Source organism: Podarcis vaucheri (genome assembly GCF_965113315.1).
Source record: "Podarcis vaucheri genome assembly, chromosome: 3".
Lineage (NCBI taxonomy): Eukaryota > Metazoa > Chordata > Lepidosauria > Squamata > Lacertidae > Podarcis > Podarcis vaucheri.
Genome location: NC_138761.1, coordinates 3,374,251 through 3,390,136, shown reverse-complemented (window position 1 = coordinate 3,390,136; position 15,886 = coordinate 3,374,251). Strand labels below are relative to the sequence as shown.

The 15,886-nt window shown below is 47.7% G+C and overlaps 1 protein-coding gene and 1 long non-coding RNA gene across 2 annotated transcripts in view; both read left to right on the top strand.

Annotated features, from left to right (window-relative positions):
* Positions 1-7,729, top strand: part of CHRNA2 (cholinergic receptor nicotinic alpha 2 subunit) — a 33,226-nt gene extending 25,497 nt beyond the window's left edge. Inside the window, exons 6-7 of the mRNA XM_082217669.1 lie at positions 3,679-4,777; positions 6,026-7,729. Of these exons, the coding sequence (XP_082073795.1) occupies positions 3,679-4,777; positions 6,026-6,151 (1,225 nt within the window). The 3' untranslated portion in view covers positions 6,152-7,729. The remainder of the gene's footprint in view (positions 1-3,678; positions 4,778-6,025) is intronic.
* Positions 7,730-14,036: 6,307 nt separating this feature from the next.
* On the top strand, positions 14,037-15,826 carry LOC309529672. The gene is made up of 2 exons (XR_014218279.1): positions 14,037-15,314; positions 15,668-15,826. It is a non-coding gene; the product is annotated as an uncharacterized lncRNA (long non-coding RNA).
* Positions 15,827-15,886: the final 60 nt, after the last annotated feature.

Sequence of the window (15,886 nt, the reverse complement as noted above, 5' to 3'; positions counted from 1 at the left end):
CTTGTATTAACAAGTTCTACAGTTTATCAGAGTAACATTCCCCCTTTAAAACTTGTGCAGCGGATAGTGTTTGCCAGGCTTGTATAAGCCTCTAAAGTAAGTTTCCTTGGTAATTCCCCTTTAAAGGTAAAGGGACCCCTGACCATTGGGTCCAGTCACGAACGACTCTGGGGTTGCGGCGCTCATCTTGCTCTATTGGCCGAAGGAGCCGGCGTCCAGCTTCCAGGTCATGTGGCCAGCATGACTAAGCCGCTTCTGGCGAACCAGAGCAGTGCACGGAAACGCCGTTTACCTTCCCGCCAGAGCGGTACCTATTTATCTACAGTGGTGCCTCGCAAGACGAAAAGAATCCGTTCTGTGATTCTCTTCGTCTAGCGGTTTTTTCGTCTTGTGAAGCAAGCCCATTGACGGATTAGCGGATTAGCGCTATTAGCGTCTTTTAGCGGCTTATCTGCTGATCGGATCAGCTGATAAGCAGCTTAGAAAAAGGGGGGGGGGAGGGAAAAAAACCAGCAGGAACTCGCAAGACATTGTCGTCTTGCGAAGCAAGACCATAGGAAATTCGTTTTGCGAAGCACCTCCAAAACGGAAAACTCTTTCGTCTAGCGAGTTTTCCGTCTTGCGAGGCATTCGTCTTGCGGGGCAACACTGTACTTGCAGTCTGACATGCTTTCGTACTGCTAGGTTGGCAGGAGCTGGGACCGAGCAACGGGAGCTCACCCCGTCACGGGGATTCGAACTGCTGACCTTCTGATCGGCAAGCCCTAGGCTCTGTGGTTTAACCCACAGCACCACCCGTGTCCCTAATTCCCCTTTAGTCCCTCCTTAAAAGAAATAGACACGACACAGTCTTCTATAACAGAGTTTACTTACTCACTTCTATAAGTGCAGTAGAGGGTGTGTGTGTGTGCGGCAACTCCACTTCTTAAAAATGTGCGAGAAATGCAGTATGCTCTGTCGAAGGGCAGCCTTGTGGGGAGATGCTCAGTCTGTGCACATGGAAGAAGTACCTGCAATTATGACTTCTTGCGCAAGCAGTGTCCCAATAATGGCTTTGTTCCATTGGCTGGTGTTCGGCTGCCATCCAGCGGTACTTAGGAAAATATTTCAGGCCAAAGGGGACTTCTCAATCTGTCTTCCATCCACCGCAGCGGAAGACCCAAAGGAAAACCACATCAAAAGTCCCAGCAAAGGCCCGCTAAATAAACAGCATCCTCTGTATCTACTAGGCTAGTTATCACTTTAGCAAAGAAACAAGTGAGGTTAATCGCTGGGTGTTTGGTTGCTAATAATAACATAATAAGCCACCTTTGCTATGGCGGCAACCTGCACCTCCATGGAAAGGGAGGCATCGAAGGTTACACCCAAGCTCTTGACAGAAGGCGCTGGCACTAATTGAGCCCCCGCAAGAGATGGGAGTTGGCCCCCCAACCCTATCTCGTCCCGACCCAGCCAGAGGACCTCTGTCTTCGAAGGATTTAATTTCAACCGGTTCCCACGCAGCCATCCAGCCACAGCTTCCAAGCATCTGGTCAGTGTGTCCGGGGCCGAGTTGGTGGGGCCATCCATCAGCAGATAGAGCTGAGTGTCACCAGCATATTGATGACAACCCAGCCCAAAGCTCCGGACAATCTGGGCAAGAGTGCACATAAAGATAATGAAAAGTATCGGGGAAAGGATTGCGCCCTGTGGCACTCCACACACCAAGGAGTGCCACGTGACAACTCCCTCCCTAGCGCCACCCTCTGTCCCCGACCTGAGACAAAGGAGTGCAGCCATTGTTGGACTGTGCCCTGAATCCCCACATAAGCGAGGCAATGGTCTAAAAGTTCGTGATTGACCATGTCAAAGGCTGCTGACAGATCTAAGAGAATCAGCAGTCCCGACCCGCCTCGATCCAATCGTCTGCCAAGATCATCTGTTAGGGCGACCAAAGCCGTCCTGGTCCCATAACCAGGGCAAAAGGATCTGATTTCTTTCCGCAGGGCCTGTAAAACAGAGTTGTTCCGCCTGGCCTTTGGCTTGGAGCCAATTTGATTCCCTCCCTCCCTTTCTTTTTTCTTTTCCTTCTCCTCCTGCAAGGAGGCTACATTTTAATGTTTCAATATTTTAATGTTGTATTTTAATTTTGTTTTTAAGTTGTAATCATTCAACATGTTTTTATTATTGCTTGTAAGCCGCTCTGAGCTTGGCCTTGGCTGGGGAGGGCAGGGTATAAATAATAATAATAATAATAATAATAATAATAATAATAATAATAATGATTATGATTAGCCAGACTGAAATGGGTCCAGACCCAATGTTTCATCCAGAAACCTACCAAGCTGTTCGGCAACCGCTCTGAAGTATAAGCCAAGAAAAGATAGGAAGAATGAAATAAAGAAAGAAATGTAGAGCGGAATAAGGATTGTATATAAGGCAGCAAGGAATTAATTGTGGGGGTCATGATTTTAAGGAGAAGTAGAATTGCTTAGAAAAGCTTATAAATTAGATTTTGTGTTAAGTTTATAAAACCAATCGTAATCATACGTTAGAAATAATAGATTTCTCGCCCCCTTTCTCTGTGGGATGTAACAAAGACAGTCAAGTACAACATTTCCTGTTTCCTAGAATGTACACGCAGGGGAATGTTGCTCCAGCCAGGAGGACTTCCTGTCACACCTGGTCTGGAGCATCACCCCCCTCTGTGTGACCAGGTAGATGGGTGTGACCCTGGGAGACCCTATAAAAGGGCTGGTCACTCAGCCATCTACTCCCTCTTTCAATTTATTCCATTTTGATGTATTTTGCTGTCTGCCGGTCCTTAGCCAGCAGCACATGGGCTCATTTCCCTACATGGCATAAACTCACACTCTCTTCTGTAACTACAAGCTAAAGCCTGCCTTCAGGGAACCTACTGTGAACTGAATGTGAGTCAACTTCTTATTACTTTAAAAAGAAGACTGTTCTGTCTTTATTCTTTTTAAGAGGGATTAAAGGGGAATTTACCAGGCTCAAACCCAATCTGGACAAGCCAGACTGGATTGCTTAAGTGAAGAGATTCAAACGAATCTACCAACTAGCTTCCTGCAATATACTGGAGAATGTACTCTGCTACTCACTAGTGTGAGTGAGGAAGGATAATATTTAATCAATATATTTCTCCTACTATTGAGCGGCAAGGATCCTAACTGCTAAAAACTGGAAAAAAGAAATTGTGCCAACACAAAAGGAATGGCAAGACAAACTGTTAGAGTATATTGAACTGGCTAGATTAACACATGCAATTAGAGATCACACTAGACAAGAATTTCAAAAAGCACGGGGGAAATGCAGAGAATACTCCACAAAACAGTGCCCTAAAATACATACCTGGACTTGTTTTGATTAATGTCTGCAGGAGACTTTGTGGATATTTAAGTTATAATTAGAAAAATCTTAATAATTACTCATAAAGGAAACAGTTTATAAGAAGTAAATAAGGAGGCCAGATACAGGATAAAGGAAGTATTTTATTTGGTTGTTTGTATTGTTGTATGCTATGCTTATTGTATGTTATGTTCATGTTTAATGAGGGTGGATTTCTGTATTGGGGGGTTATGTTATGTTGCAAATAAAATTTCCAATAAAAATTTATAAATACATATTTCTCCTACTATCTACAACATTCCCACACTCTCCTCCCCGTTGCTCCTTCAGTGCCGACGGGGAGTTTGCCGTGACGCACATGACGAAGGCTCACCTCTTCTCCAATGGCAGCGTGAAGTGGACCCCTCCGGCCATCTACAAGAGCTCCTGCAGCATCGACGTCACCTTCTTCCCCTTTGACCAGCAGAACTGCAAGATGAAGTTCGGCTCGTGGACGTACGACAAAGCCAAGATTGACCTGGAGAGCATGGAGCGGCAGGTGGACCTCAAGGACTACTGGGAGAGCGGCGAGTGGGCCATCATCCACGCCGTGGGCACCTACAACACCAAGAAGTATGACTGCTGCACTGAGATCTACCCCGACATCACGTACAGCTTCGTCATCCGGCGCCTGCCACTCTTCTACACCATCAACCTCATCATCCCCTGCCTCCTCATCTCTTGCTTGACCGTCCTGGTCTTCTACCTGCCCTCCGACTGCGGGGAGAAGATCACCCTCTGCATCTCCGTCCTCCTGTCCCTCACTGTCTTCCTCCTCCTGATCACCGAGATCATCCCGTCCACCTCCCTGGTCATCCCTCTGATCGGAGAGTACCTCCTCTTCACCATGATCTTCGTGACGCTCTCCATCGTCATCACGGTCTTCGTCCTCAACGTCCATCACCGCTCGCCCAGCACCCACAAGATGCCCCAATGGGTCCGCGCCGTCTTCCTAGACTTCATCCCCAGGTGGCTGTTCATGAAGAGGCCCCCGGTGCTGACAGCAGGGCTCAGGGTGGCCAGCGAAGAGGTGATTGGGCAGTACGACGCGCCTCCGGCCAATCTGAGCACGTCCCGGTGCTGGCTGGAGACGGACGTGGACGAGAAGTGGAACGAAGACGACGACGGCGGTGGTGGCAGTGAGGAGAGGCGGAGGGCTGGTCGCCTGCCCCTCCAAGGCACCTGCCCCCACCACTGCCTCCAGTACCGTTACACCTGCGCCCGGCACCTGGGGAGGGGCTTCGTGGAACTGGTCCGGCGCCCGGCCACCAAAACGGAGAACCCAACATCCTCCGAGCAGGGGCTGCACCTGTCTCCAAGCATCTTGAAAGCCCTGGAAGGGGTGCACTACATCGCCAACCACCTGCGGGCAGAGGACGCCGATTTCTCGGTGAGTTGTTGACTCTGGGAACCGAAAAGCTACCTTGTGGGGTTAGTACCCAGGATCCCCCCACCCCAGGCCCACTGTTGGGTTCTTAACACAAGCAAACAGTTCCCTCTAGACATCAGGAACAGGGTTTCGTGGTAGTAGCGTCCACCCTGAGGCATTCCCAAAGTAAAGGAAGGATTGAACTCTGATTAATAAGAATACAGACAGAGGCTTGAACCAGCAAGACTCTGGGAAGGGTGCGTTTAATAAGAATTCCTGTCCACCCTCCGGCCCAGGTCGTTTTATTCACAAAAGACCTTTTTACACCGTGTTTGTAAGAACCAATCAGATTTCCTCTGAGCATTTCAACAAACCCCACGTGGGGACAAAGTTACAGTACAAAAGCTAATTAAGCAAGCATAAAAGGTAAAGGGACCCCGACTGTTAAGTCCAGTCGCAGACGACTCTGGGGTTGCGGCGCTCATCTCGTTTTATTGGCCGAGGAAGCCGGCGTACAGCTTCCGGGTCATGTGGCCAGCAGGACTAAGCCGCTTCTGGTGAACCAGAGCAGCGCACCGAAACGCCGTTTACCTTCCCGCCAGAGCGGTACCTATTTATCTACTTGCCCTTTGTGCTTTCAAACTGCTAGGTTGGCAGGAGCAGGGACCGAGCAACGGGAGCTCACCCCATCGCGGGGATTCAAACTGCTGATCTTCTGATCGGCATGTCCTAGGCTCTGTGGTTTAGACCACAGTGCCACCCGCGTCCCAATTAAGCATGTATGCATACTTCTGGGGTAAATAAAGCAGAACTACAAAGGAGTGCATCCAGCAACCCCGGAGGTCATAAACAAGCAATATACATGATAAGAAGGATGGCAAGGACGATAGGGATCTTTATCACCTTCATGTGAAAGTCTGTTTCCTGGCCCTAAGATTAACATATCAGAAAGCCCACTATCTTTTATGGCCCAGGATGCCTGGCCCAGGGAGGGTGCCACCACTGAAAAGGCCCTCTGTCTGGTTCCCTCTAGCTTTGCTTCTCGCAATGAGGGAACAGCCAGAAGGCCCTCGGTGCTGGACCTCAGCGTCCGGGCAGAACGATGGGGGTGGAGACGCTCCTTCAGGTATACAGGTGAAGAGACCCCTGTAGGAAAACTCTTGAACAATCTGCTAGATGTGCTGTTTCAGGTCCCAAAGGGATGTCCAGGCATTGTAGAGACCTGCTGGTCAAGGAGGTGTGACTTCATGGTTTCTCCTATGCTTGCAGGTGAAGGAAGACTGGAAGTACGTTGCCATGGTGATTGACCGCATGTTCCTCTGGGTGTTTGTCATTGTCTGCTTGCTGGGGACGATTGGCCTCTTCCTCCCACCTTTCCTGGCAGGGATGATCTAGGAGGGTTGGTGTGCCCAAAATCCCCCCACAAAATCTCCCCCGCCTGCCGTGCGGCTCCAGGAAAAGCGTCGTCATCCAGATTAAGGACAAATTCAACTCAGAAGCACCTGTCTATCTGGGAATCCTACTTAGCATTGCATTCTTTCTTAGCTGAACCAGTTTTTACAAATCAGTACAGACTGGGGACTTGAACTTTCTTCCAAATTGACCTTGTCTGCCATTATTATCCAGCGAGGCCAGAGGTAACCCCTAAAAACTTCCTGTGGTGGGAACAATGTGCAGATTGTCTTTGGCTTTGCTGAGAGCATCCTTGGGGCTGACGGCTGCGTTTAGTTAACCCAATTTAGCAAAATGCCTGTTGTTATGACAGGCTGTGTGTGAAACGAGGCTTTGCAAATGGCGAGAACCGCAGAGTTTTGCATGGGAAGATAGCAAAGGCGTGAAATCAGGGGTGCTGTTAGGATAGTGGCGAAAACCCTCTCCCCACTGCCTGGCGGCTGCAACAAATAATAATCAACCTTGTTTCTATCAGCTTAGCCCCACCCTCTTCATCTGCATAGAACTGCTCTGGGTTCTGTTCCTTGGTCACACTAGAGTGTGACGGAACATTCAGAAATGGCATTTACATAGAAATTAATGGCATCGGTCCATTGTAAATGTGGGTCGCTTCCAGATGGCCTATTTATCAAGCATTCTGACCGATCTGTTTGCACAGAGTTTGCAGGAAGAGGATACAACTTTGCATCAAGCAATGGCCATCTTGCCCGTTCCAGTGAATTTCCACACCACTTTCCTTGCTGCAAAAAGTCTGTTCCTTTTTTGAAGCAGGTTTGCAGCACAGGAGTCCCAAATCCCCTTTAATTGTGCCCTCCCTGAATTTGCTGGTTCGCAATCGACTCCCACCTGCAAACTACTGGCAGCCTGAGAGCCTCCCTCGTATTGACTACTGGTGCTGTGAAAAGTCCCAGATAATTCGGTTATGCCTACCTTGGTGCCAGTTTTTGGACTGGATGGAGCCACATTGGCCGACATCCGACGTGCAGCTCACACGTCACAGTTTGCAACAAAGCACTCGGCCGAAAGCTGAAGCTCAGAGGGGCAGGACAGGAAAAGTCCTCGTGGGAACTTCCTCTGTCAGCTTTGCTAGGAAGGATAAAGCTCAAACGCCCCTCTGGACTGAAGAGCTAAAAGCCTCCCCTTGCCTTTTGTGATTTAGCTATTTGCCGAATTGCTGCATCGAGGGGGTCCGACTAGATGACCCCCTGGAGCCCCTTCAAACTCTACAATTCTATGGTTCTATCTCAGGGTGCAAAGGGGGAGGGAAACCACTCTTTCTGGGGAGTGAATATTCCTTTTTGACTTTGCCCCTTGCGGTCTTGCAGGCAGGCTCCATTCGGCCCCAGGCCTTGACAGCTTGCCAGGACAGTCCCCTTGTCTAAGGAATGTGGACTTTGGGGTGACGTGTGGTGGGGATAGTCCACAGTCCCGTCTGGGATGAGTGTGAGGCAGGTTGCTGACTGCAGAATCAACTTGCAAACCGCGGACCTGTTTACCGCAGCATGGTCTGGAGACAGAATAAATTTTTTAAAACTGACTTTTGGAGTTTTCTTGGGTGTGTGTGTGTGTAAAATCATAGGGGCTAGGTTTTCATTCCTTCTACACAGCACATTACCTCCCACCTGTAGTCGTTTCCAAAGGATGCTTCCCCAACCCAGTGCCCCCCAGACCCGTTGGGTTACGACTCAACGTAGTGCTCACCAATAGTCAGCATGGATTTCTGAAAAATAAGTCATGTCAGACTAACCTGATCTCGTTTTTTGACAGAATTACAAGCCTGGTAGATGAAGGGAACGCAGTGGATGTAGCCTACCTTGATTTCAGCAAGGCATTTGACAAGGTGCCCCATGATATTCTTGTAAAGAAGCTGGTAAAATGCGGTCTTGACTCTGCTACCACTCAGTGGATTTGTAACTGGCTGACTGACCGAACCCAAAGGGTGCTCATCAATGGTTCCTCTTCATCCTGGAGAAGAGTGACTAGTGGGGTGCCACAGGGTTCTGTCTTGGGCCCGGTCTTATTCAACATCTTTATCAACGACTTGGACTCAAGGGCATCCTGATCAAATTTGCAGATGACACCAAACTGGGAGGGGTGGCTAACACCCCAGAGGACAGGATCACACTTCAAAACGACCTTGACAGATTAGAGAACTGGGCCAAAACAAACAAGATGAATTTTAACAGGGAGAAATGTAACGTATTGCACTTGGGCAAAAAAAATGAGAGGCACAAATACAAAATGGGTGACACCTGGCTTGAGAGCAGTACATGTGAAAAGGATCTAGGAGTCTTGGTGGACCACAAACTTGACATGAGCCAACAGTGTGACGCGGCAGCTAAAAAAGCCAATGCAATTCTGGGATGCATCAATAGGAGTCTAGCATCTAGATCAAGGGAAGTAATAGTGCCACTGTATTCTGCTCTGGTCAGACCTCACCTGGAGTACTGTGTCCAGTTCTGGGCACCACAGTTCAAGAAGGACACTGACAAACTGGAACGTGTCCAGAGGAGGGCAACCAAAATGGTCAAAGGCCAAAATGGTCAAAGGCCTGCTCCAGAGAAGCGGACACGGAGCAATGGATCCAAACTACAAGAAAGAAGATTCCACCTAAACATTAGGAAGAACTTCCTGACAGTAAGAGCTGTTTGACAGTGGAATTTGCTGCCAAGGAGTGTGGTGGAGTCTCGGACTTCCGGGTTAGCGCCATCGCCGAATGGCGGACTCCCTCCGAGCTCCGGAGGGAGTCGGCTCGGCAGGGGCTGGGTCCTACCGCGCCGGCGACGCGGGGACCCTTAGAAACCACGGGAACGGATCCCGTGGACATGGTGACTCGGCTGGCACCGTTATCGCCCTCCCGGCTTGTGAAGGAGCCTTTTTAAAGGCTACGGATCGGGCGCCGAGGAGTGGCGTGGTGCTTTGAGTCCTCCGCTTCCCCTGCTGAGCGCAGCCGCATGCCATCCGGCGGAGAGCGCTGGCTTCTTCCAAAGGAAATTCGGACAATTGATCAACAACCCGTGAGTAATTGGGCAACCGGGCATTAAAGGAGGAAAAAAGAATTTTTTTTTCCGGATTTGGCACGAGCGGGAGGGGATCCAAAAAAGGAAGTCAGTCCCCTCCCTGATTGTAAACATCCTAAAACAAGGACTGAGAAACCAAGATCTATTCAGAAGCTTATTGATGACAAAAATTATCAACTCCACGACGTGAATTATAAGAACTGTGCTGGAGGAGAGGAGTCGAGGGTGAGGAGAAAAAAGCAACCCCCCCCCTGGGAACCGGGGCGATTCGGATAGCCTGGCGAAGAGAGATGGAGATTTTGACAGCTGTCAAAGGAGCTGTCAAAACTGGAAAATATAAAGAGGACTTTGTTACAAGTTTTTTGTTGGTTAATTTTGTTACAATTTGATACAAATATGGATATAAACTGTCGGGGAAAAAGAAACAACAAATTGACTTTTGGATTAGAGGATACAAAGTTACTGTAATCCCTCTAGAGGGGTTTCGGGACATTACAAGTGTCGAATGTGGAAAACTACTCTGGGATATGCACAGGCCTTATCTCCTGGGAAAGCTGCAGAACTGAAATATTATTTTGTCTACAGAGGTGACCATAATACAATAGAATTTTCTATTGAAGCAAGAAAGGAACTGGACGTAAGTCTTTGTCCCTGAATAACAAACCTCTGTAGAGACATTAAATTTTGGAACAAGAATGTTTTGACAGCTGAACAAGACAGAAACCTGAGAAACCAAGAAATAAAAGAGCAAATGACTGAATTACGACACGGAAAGAACAACGGGAGGAGCAACAAAAGATTAAAGGAAATTAAAGGCCTCTATTAGATTGGATTTTTGAAGCTAAACATTATTAAAACAACCAAATTCGAAGAAACCAACAAGATGGATTGAGAAAAATCTGGTTGTGGACTTAAGATCTCCAGGCCGACAATATACAGACAAATAGACATGGGGAATCAAAACCGGGGAAGGGAGGGGGGAACCTTAGAATCCAAAGGCTTTGTAACCAACTTTTTGAACTTTTCTATATTTTTTATCTGATATTCTTTATAACTTTGATATTATATGTTTCTGTTTTTTCTTTTCTTAGAGAGGGGGAACTCATGGAAGGATTGAGAGCTGATCTTGGGGGAAAATTTTGTTCTATTATAAGATGAGAGTGATGTTAAGATGGTGTAAATTTAAATTGGTTTGTGAGTTAAATATATTAGGTTTAAATTGGGGATGAGAACTTGTGGAACCAACTTAGGGAAAGGGGAATACAGTCGGGAGGGGAAGGAGGAAGTTCCAGAAAGAAGGTTATGAAAAGAAGGGTTTAAACTAGCCTCTCTTTTTCTTTCTTTTCTTTATCTTTCTTATTTTCTTATTCTGTTATTATTGGAAATTTTAATAAATATGATTATAAAAAAAAAACAAGGAGTGTGGTGGAGTCTCCTCCTTTGGAGGTCTTTAAGCAGAGGCTTGACAACCATATGTCAGGAGTGCTCTGATGGTGTTTCCTGCTTGGCAGGGGGTTGGACTCGATGGCCCTTGTGGTCTCTTCCAACTCTATGATTCTATGACTCTCATCAGCCCCTCAACATAGATGCTGTGAGGTGTGAGCCGGCAGTAAATCACACCGTGCAAGTTAGAATTAACTTTTTACTAGCATGATCTGCACAGACGTGGCTGTCAGGCCTAATGAGCACAGCAGCTCATCCCCGGTAGGTCTTGCCCCATGGATCAGTTGCCAAGACTGATTGTCCCCACTGCCGCACAGCCATCTAAGTCCCCTGGGGTTTTCGCAAGCAATCGGAGACTATTCCTGTGTGTAGCCAACCTTTCCTCCACCCTCTTCATACCTCTTCTGGTTCTGGGAGACAAGCAGGAAGGGGAGCTTGTCGCAGCAGCAGGAGGGAGAACCCTGTGACTCTTCACCAGCCATAGTTGTCAGCTTACAGATTTGAAAATAAGGGACCAGCAGCCTCGAAAATAAGGGATCAACAGCCAAAATAAGGGATTTTCAGGGCATTGGTATGTTCAACTTCTGAGCCCCTCCTGAGCGGCCGATTTGATCAGCACAAGGCATGCAAGCTCCACCCCCAGTCATTCTTAGACTCCTTATTGGGTGAGCAACGCAGCCAAGCAACACAGTTGGAGCCTTCCTCCTCCCTGGCTGGCAGGGAGGGAGGGAGATGAGCTGCTTCCTTTGAAACCCGGGAAATTTAAGGGATATCATCAATAAGGGACAGCAGCGGGACACAGCACTGGGATAAGGGAGTTTCCGGCCAAATAAGGGACAGTTGACAGCTATGTCACCAGCCTGACTCATCTCTGCTTCTCGGCCTCCCTCTTCTGCTTCTTCTGCTTCATCTTCTGCCTCCAATTCTAGACTTCTCTCTGCCACAGACTCTCCCAGCTCACTAAGCCCTGTTGCCTCTCCAGCTTCCAACACCTCCTCTTCCAGTCTTCTCCCTCTGGCCGCTCATTGTTGACCCACCACGAATCCCCAAGCCTCCTTCCCTGGTGGGGTTCACCAGCTGGCTCCTCCCAACATTCCTTTGTGTCCAACCAATCCATGGCACATGAAGTAGCAACCACCAGCTGCTCCAGACATCTTCTAAAGACTAAAGCACTTAGGGCTTGTTTAGGCCCCTGCAAAGGGCCCAGGCATCTTTGAAAATCACGCCTCTTCAATCCTGGTGCAGAGTGGCTAGGAATCTACCTGCCCATCCATGAGCTCCCTGGGACACCCTCTGTGGTCAGGCGAGGAGCACAGGTGGATGCCAAGATCCTCAGGTGCTGGTTTTGACCTTCAAAGCCCTATGTGGTCTAGGACCCACGTACCTATGGGACCGCCTCTCCTGATATGCCCCATGGAGGACCTCAAGGTGGTACCTCGGGTTACATACGCTTCAGGTTACATACGCTTCAGGTTACATACTCCACTAACCCAGAAATAGTACCTCGGGTTAAGAACTTTGCTTCAGGATGAGAACAGAAATCATGCTCCAGTGGCGCAGCGGCAGTGGGAAGCCCCATTTGCTAAAGTGGTGCTTCAGGTTAAGAACAATTTCAGGTTAAGGACGGACCTCTGGAACGAATTAAGTACGTAACCAGAGGTACCACTGTAACAACATTTTGGAGGTCCCAAGTCACAAGGTGGTTAGATTGGTCTCAACTAGGGCCAGGGCCGTTTTTGTACTGGCCCCAACGTGGTGGAACGCTCTGACACAAGAGACTAAGGCCCTGTGGGACTTGACATCTTTCCGCAGGGCCTGCAAGACAGAGCTGTTCCGCCTGGCCTTTGGTTTGGACTCAGTCTGACCCTTCTGTTTCCCTCCCCTTATGGTTTTGATCTATGGTCTAATATTAAAATGAGGCTGAATTTAAAATTGCATTTTAACCTGTATTTTAAATTGGTCCCCCCCATTATGTTTTTACTGTAATTTTACTGGTGTTAGCCGCCCTGAGCCCGGCTCTGTCCAGGGAGGGCGGGGTATAAATAAAATTTATTATTATTATTAGATGCCCTGTAGGGTCCCCTCCCCGATCAGTGGGTGGTACTATTAGGAGTGTGAGTGGAGTGCCCCGCTAGGCTTGGAGGGAAAGAAGATGGAGAGAGTGGGCAAGAGCTATAGAAGGAGGAAAAAGGGAGGGAAGGAGGAGGCAAAGGGGAAAGCAGTGAGTGGAGGAAGGAAGGTAGGAAGCCAGGCAGACAGATTGATGGAGGAGCCCCAGCCATAATGGCCATGAAGACGCTGGCAGAGCGATGGAAAGCAAATTTTATGAGTTTCTGGTCCACGGTCTTTGGAGGAGCACATACGCCTCCTTGTCAAAGGCGCAAAGGAGCCTAGCTATGCCTCTGCTTAGATGCAGGGTGGTGTAGTGGTTAGATCTGATTTCTTTCCGCAGGGCCTGTAAGACAGAGTTGTTTCTCCTGGTCTTTGGCTTGGAATCAACTTGATCCCCTCCCCCTCTTTTTCTTTCTGTGATGGAACTCCTATTTGGGGACTTCCCTGGCTTATTTCTGGCCCACGTAGGACCAGTCTGGATAGTTGGCCTTGGTGAAGACTTGACATTTTCATCCCCAGAAAGTTTTTGATTTGAGTTTCTACTGAAACGAGGCTGCATTTTAATGTTGTATTTTAATCTTGTTTTTAAGTTGTATTTTAATCAATTGTTTTATACCTGGTGTTAGCCACCCTGAGCCCGGTCTTGACTGGAGAGGGTAGGGTATAAATAAAATTTATTATTATTAATTATTATTATTATTATTATTATTATGATGCCAGGCGAGGACCTGTGAGACACGGGTTCAAATCCCCACTACCTGGAGTGACCTTGGGCCAGTCACTCGCTGTCAGCCTAACGTACCCCATAGGGCTCTTGTGAGGATAACGTGGGGAGGAGGAAAGCTTTGAACTCCTTGGACGAAAAGTGGGATATTTGGTTGATTGGCATCTGTCTGTCTTGGAAGACAATGGAAGAGTGTGCCTTCACGGGTAGGTAAAGGGACCCCTGACCACTAGGTCCAGTCGTGACCGACTCTGGGGTTGCGCGTTCACCTCGCTTTATTGGCCGAGGGAGCCGGCGTACAGCTTCTGGGTCATGTGGCCAGCATGACTAAGCCGCTTCTGGCAAACCAGAGCAGTGCACGGAAATGCCGTTTACCTTCCCGCCAGAGTGGTACCTATTTATCTACTTGCACTTTGACGTGATTTCGAACTGCTAGGTTGGCAGGAGCTGGGACCGAGCAATGGGAGCTCACCCCGTTGTGGGGATTCGAAGCGCCGACCTTCTGATCGGCAAGTCCTAGGCTCTGTGGTTTAACCCACAGCACCACCTGTGTCCCTTACACCTTCACGGGTAAGAATGCAATAAAATAAATAAGTAAGCAAACAAGCTGGGAACGTCAGGAATTGAATTTGAAGACTCCGGGACATAATAAACTCTCTTCTGCTTCTGAACTGTGGCCCCCGATCATCGGATCATTACCTTGCCAAGCTCCTCAAGGGTAGAAAGCTCTGATGAAGAAACAGATCAACAAGAGTATGTTGTACCTCATTTATCTCAGGCAAAACAATGGCTTTTTATGATGAATGACAAAAGCCATAAAACGGTACAATTTTCAGGTCAAAAAAAACCACATATCAAACAGAGAGATTCCTGCTGCTGTTGCCGTTTTAACACACAAATATAATATTACAAAGAAGCTGAGGCTGACTGTGCTGGCCTGGCCTTTTTCTTAGGTACAAAAGTAAAACAAGAATCGAAATTCAGGAAGGGGATTCAATATTATGGGAGTTTCAAAAAATACGTTAATGGCTTTTCGTCCTCCCAGACCTGCGTGTTTCCAGCAAAACTTCCATCCCAGAAGCAAAACATGAGCCCCAAGATTGTCAGGGTGTGTTTAATTCAAACCCTGCCACAGAAGGACCAAAACCTCTCATTTAAGCTCTGACTCAGTGGCAAAGATTCAGTCTTCACAGCATCAAATCCGTAATCTGTGTTTGTAGGTGGTGTTGAGTCTGCACGTCTCCCCTGTCAATAATCTGCATTGTTGCTTGGAATTGGAATTGGAGCTTTCAATATAAAACGCCCCCAAGAGAATTTTGCTGAACTTTTAAGGCTAAGAGATTTATTATGGCATAGGCGACTTCCAGACATGAAAGCTGGTGTCCGTATCAGCCTGTTACAGTGCAATCTACTAAGAAGCCCCAGTGACTTCAATGGCACTTACTCCCAGGTAAGTGCACAGAGGATTGGAGCCAAAGTACTTGAGATCCCTCAAAGTTCCCTGTTTTGTTTTGTTTTACTGGAACAGGAAACTTTTAAAGTTTCCTCCATTTGGAGAGACATTGAAGCTCCATCCCAAATTCAACTCCTATCACTTATAAAAATCTAGTGCTTATGTTACGATCAGCAGCCAGATTTGTAATAAAAATCATTAAAAGTTCCTTATCAGGAGGCATGGTTGACTAATGCATGGAATATGGCTTTATCTGAACGTCTGGTCAGACTTAGAAGTGTAGCCTGGGGCAAAGCTAAATCAAATAGTTTTTATGAGGATTGCTCTTCATTTCTGGATTATATAAATACAGTGGTGCCCCGCAAGACGAATGCCTCGCAAGACGAAAAACCCGCTAGACGAAAGGGTTTTCCGTTTTTCGATGCGCTTCGCAAGACGAATTTCCCTATGGGCTTGCTTCGCAAGACGAAAACGTCTTGCAAGTCTTGCGATTTTTTTCGCTCCCCCCTTTTTCTAAGCCGCTAAGCCACTAATAGCCTTTTAGCCACTAAACCGCTAAGCCTTTAATAGCCGCTAAATCGCTAAACCGCTAATAGCGCTAATCCACTAAGCCGCTAATAGGGTTGCTTCGCAAGACGAAAAAACCGCTAGACGAAGAGACTCGCGGAACGGATTATTTTCGTCTTGCGAGGCACCACTGTAGGGAGAACAAGGCTGGGTTAAACAGAACCATCTTTAAGATTTTATGAGATGGGACTGCTTTTCTGCAATTTGCTTTTCATAGCAATCACGCCATGTGTGGTTCTGTTGTGGTTTACACTGTTATGTGTTGGTTGGTACATACCTTCGTGACAAAACAATTTTTTTAAAAAGAGCCCCTTTTGGATCTCCATTGTTCAGAGGAAGACGTGTTCAAACTCCACCCC